At 42.7% G+C, this 4,960-nt stretch overlaps 1 protein-coding gene across 1 annotated transcript in view; it reads left to right on the forward strand.

Moving 5' to 3' along the window:
* The window catches only part of LOC139406368 (protein mono-ADP-ribosyltransferase PARP6-like), a 25,164-nt gene extending 22,781 nt beyond the window's left edge, over positions 1-2,383 (forward strand). Inside the window, exons 14-20 of the mRNA XM_071148894.1 lie at positions 74-190; positions 722-834; positions 916-988; positions 1,206-1,355; positions 1,496-1,559; positions 1,788-1,872; positions 2,170-2,383. Coding sequence (XP_071004995.1) covers positions 74-190; positions 722-834; positions 916-988; positions 1,206-1,355; positions 1,496-1,559; positions 1,788-1,872; positions 2,170-2,266 — 699 coding nt within the window. The 3' untranslated portion in view covers positions 2,267-2,383. The remainder of the gene's footprint in view (positions 1-73; positions 191-721; positions 835-915; positions 989-1,205; positions 1,356-1,495; positions 1,560-1,787; positions 1,873-2,169) is intronic.
* The last annotated feature ends 2,577 nt before the right edge of the window (positions 2,384-4,960 follow it).

The raw sequence follows: 4,960 nt of genomic DNA on the forward strand, positions 1-4,960 counted from the left end.
CAAACGTTTTCAAATGTCTCTTCATCTACCGACTCATTCACTTTACTATGTATGATCACAAACTGTTTTTCAGGGTCCGTATTCATCAATCAAGAAACAGATGGACTCCATAGATCCTCTTGCTCACCCTCTGCTTCAATGGATCACATCAAGCAACAGATCGCATATTGTCAAGCTCCCGCTGAACAGGGTACGCTGGGACAATACCGCTGTTCATTCACTTCCTGGAGGTAGCAGCTGATAATATTTGGAAGACAGTGGTAAAAAAACAACAAGGCTGCCAGTGCCTAGTTTTTTTTGTAATCAGTGGTTCTCAACTTTTTGGGGGTGTGTACCCAGGGGCGCAACTTTGATTTTAGAAGTGAGGGGGACATAACTTAAAAAAACATATATATATATATTTTTTATCCAGTCGGATAAACACTCCAAACAGACTACCTGACCTCTCGGAGGCGTCCGCATGGTCCTAAAGCACACCGATGCCTCATTTTGTATCACATTCCTATGATAAAACTGGGGGGGGGACATAAAAATGCAATTTCAGAATGTTGGGTGGGGGAGGGACATGTCCCCAGTGAAAGTTGCTCCCCTGACTGTACTCCAGTCACATTTTGTTCTGCTCAAAGTGTCAGCCACATGTCCAGCTTCACCCTTGTACACCGGACATTCTCTCGTGCGTTTTTCTTTTCCCTAATTATTTTCGTTCCGCCTCCTTACATAGCAACTGAAGTTCATGCACACTCCACATCAGTTCCTGTTGACCAGTAGCCCTCCTGCTAAAGAAGCACGCTTCCGGGTCGCTAGGAAACTATATGGCAGCACCTTCGCATTCCAGTAAGTCTCTCACTCACACACACACACATACACACACCATTTTATAGTCACTCGAACATCTCTGTCATTCTGTTTCTCCAGTGGTTCCCACATAGAGAACTGGCATTCTATTCTGAGAAATGGACTTGTCAACGCCTCATGCACAAAACTGCAGGTATGTAACACTCAAAGTAACAAACGCATTCATTTCAAAAAAAATGTAATCTTAGATAATTGTACCAAAGGGACGACAATTCTAGATCTCCTGTCTATCTGATATGGTAGTCTTTTAAAACATTAAAAAAATAAAATAAAAAAAGAAGCTATTTTTCCTTCAACTCTGATAAAATGGTTGCCTTCAGTTCACCCTTTGTTCAAATGTCCTGTACAAGCTGCACGGTGCTGCGTACGGGAAGGGTATCTACCTGAGTCCTGTCTCTAGCGTCTCATATGGATACTCAGGAATGGGTAAAGGACAGCACCACGTGACCACCAAACAGGAGCTGGGCAAACGTTACAACCGTATCAACACCGTACAACAGGTACATCTGAAGACATTGACATACTGCACAACAAAACACACTACTGGAACAGAATTACATACAGGCACATCTAAGTAAAGAAATGGTTTTGTTCCAAGTTATATTGAATGTGTTTTTACAGTAACTCTTTGTCCTTCCAGGAAAGACAGGGCCAGTCCAGGTTTCTTCAGAGCAGGAATTTAAACTGCATCGCACTTTGTGAAGGTACAGAAAACAATCCTATCACCTTCCTGTACAACTTATCATTATGATATCGAAATAAACAGACATGACTGTCCTGCATTTGTAGCCTGAAGCTTATTTGATTGGTCTATGAATCAGGTTTTTCCCAATAGTCTGTCGTGGAGCCCCCCCACCACCCCCCCCCCCCCCCCGGTCTATAAAATGTATAAAGCAATCGATTGATTGATAGATTGATTATTGTTTCCTCAGTGATAACATCTAAGGACCTTCAGAAACATGGGGACACGTGGGTGTGTCCAATATCCGACCACGTCTGTACACGATTCTTCTTTGTGTGAGCATGGAGCTTTAGTAAACTAAACACGAAAACAAAAATTCACTGACCTTTCAATCCCCTTTCACTGACCTTTCAATCCCCTTTCACTGAAACACAACACAGCTATTAGGACTACATACATCAGGGTTGTGTTTATTAGACACCAAATGAAAGAAAACAGACTGAAACAGGGAGCGACTACCATGGACTTGTCCAAAAACAGATTTTCTGTTTAAAAATGTTTCGTGCCCTAATGAACACAACCCAAAATCTCTCTATCTCGCTCTCTCTCTTTCTCTCTCTCTCTCTCTTTAGGTATGAGAACGGCCAGGTGGGAGATGCCGACATCAACACCCAGGATATAAGGATTGAGCAAGAGATAATACGGGCGATTGAGACTAAGCCTATCTGAGGAGGACATGTGAGACAGAGCTTTAAGTACAGTATGGCTGGAGACAGCTATATGTACAGTAGAGCTCTGGCCAGGGATACACAGCTATATGTACAGTATAGCTCTGGCAGGAGATACACAGCTATATGTACAGTATAGCTCTGGCCAGGGATACACAGCTATATGTACAGTAGAGCTCTGGCAGGAGATACACAGCTATATGTACAGTAGAGCTCTGGCCAGGGATACACAGCTATATGTACAGTAGAGCTCTGGCAGGAGATACACAGCTATATGTACAGTATGGGTCTGGCTGGAGATACACAGATGGACCCAGGGAGGATAGGGGACTCTTACCATTTAAACACTACTGAAACACTACTACAATGCCGCAGAGCTGTGCTGCCCTAGCCTGGTTACACATGGACCACATAAATCAGGATATCTGAATATCATATGGACCAATGAGGTACTTTGAATATCATATATGGTCCAATGGGGAACTTGGAATATCATATGGACCAACCCTGAATATCACATGGACCAATGGGGAACTCTGAATATCATATGAACCAATGGGGAACTCTGAATATCATATGAACCATTGGGGAACTTGGAATATCGTATGGACCAATGGGGAACTCTGAATATCATATGAACCAATGGGGAACTTGGAATATCATATGAACCAATGTGGAACTCTGAATATCATATGAACCAATGGGGAACTTGGAACATCGTATGGACCAATGGGGAGACCTCAGAATATTGCATGGACCAATAGGGAGCTCCACACAGAAAGAAAGAAAGGTGTCCTTACAAAAGGCAGTCACACAATTTCACATGGAGACCTGATCACTATTGACCTCCAAGGGAATGTCATATTTCATTGTCATTAGAGGCAATAGGATTTGCTATGTGACAGATGTGGAGGGATTTTCCCTTATGAATATTATAATGTGATTATAACACGATTAGGCTTTGCACATTGGTCATCATGCAACTGCCTCTAAAAAAACAAACAATGGAGTTGACTTGCCTTTAAAACATATATCACAATACAGCGAACAGTGGTTTGTATCAGAACATGACTATTCTCGTGCAATACTTTTATAATCATTTCTTATGACCATATTTTTGTATTAAAGTTTGGCGGATTGTTTAACCATTACTTGTTAAATCAGTGAAAATCCATATACACTACCCAGTCTCTCTAACCTACGGACTGAACCATTTAATCACTACTCAGACCCAGTCTCTCTAACCTACGGACTGAACCATTTAATCACTACACTACCCAGTCTCTCTAACCTACGGACTGAACCATTTAATCACTACACTACCCAGTCTCTCTAACCTACGGACTGAACCATTTAATCACTACTCAGACCCAGTCTCTCTAACCTACGGACTGAACCATTTAATCACTACACTACCCAGTCTCTCTAACCTACGGACTGAACCATTTAATCACTACTCAGACCCAGTCTCTCTAACCTGCGGAGTGAACCATTTAATCACTACACTACCCAGTCTCTCTAACCTACGGACTGAACCATTTAATCACTACTCAGACCCAGTCTCTCTAACCTACGGACTGAACCATTTAATCACTACACTACTCAGTCTCTCTAACCTACGGACTGAACCATTTAATCACTACTCAGACCCAGTCTCTCTAACCTACGGACTGAACCATTTAATCACTACACTACCCAGTCTCTCTAACCTACGGACTGAACCATTTAATCACTACACTACCCAGTCTCTCTAACCTACGGACTGAACCATTTAATCACTACACTACCCAGTCTCTCTAACCTACGGACTGAACCATTTAATCACTACACTACCCAGTCTCTCTAACCTACGGACTGAACCATTTAATCACTACACTACCCAGTCTCTCTAACCTACGGACTGAACCATTTAATCACTACACTACCCAGTCTCTCTAACCTGCGGACTGAACCATTTAATCACTACACTACCCAGTCTCTCTAACCTACGGACTGAACCATTTAATCACTACTCAGACCCAGTCTCTCTAACCTACGGACTGAACCATTTAATCACTACTCAGACCCAGTCTCTCTAACCTACGGACTGAACCATTTAATCACTACTCAGACCCAGTCTCTCTAACCTGCGGAGTGAACCATTTAATCACTACACTACCCAGTCTCTCTAACCTACGGACTGAACCATTTAATCACTACTCAGACCCAGTCTCTCTAACCTACGGACTGAACCATTTAATCACTACACTACCCAGTCTCTCTAACCTACGGACTGAACCATTTAATCACTACTCAGACCCAGTCTCTCTAACCTACGGACTGAACCATTTAATCACTACACTACCCAGTCTCTCTAACCTACGGACTGAACCATTTAATCACTACACTACCCAGTCTCTCTAACCTACGGACTGAACCATTTAATCACTACACTACCCAGTCTCTCTAACCTACGGACTGAACCATTTAATCACTACACTACCCAGTCTCTCTAACCTACGGACTGAACCATTTAATCACTACACTACCCAGTCTCTCTAACCTACGGACTGAACCATTTAATCACTACACTACCCAGTCTCTCTAACCTGCGGACTGAACCATTTAATCACTACACTACCCAGTCTCTCTAACCTACGGACTGAACCATTTAATCACTACACTACCCAGTCTCTCTAACCTACGGACTGAACCA

The sequence above is a fragment of the Oncorhynchus clarkii genome, chromosome 4, assembly GCF_045791955.1.
Source record: "Oncorhynchus clarkii lewisi isolate Uvic-CL-2024 chromosome 4, UVic_Ocla_1.0, whole genome shotgun sequence".
Classification (NCBI taxonomy): domain Eukaryota; kingdom Metazoa; phylum Chordata; class Actinopteri; order Salmoniformes; family Salmonidae; genus Oncorhynchus; species Oncorhynchus clarkii.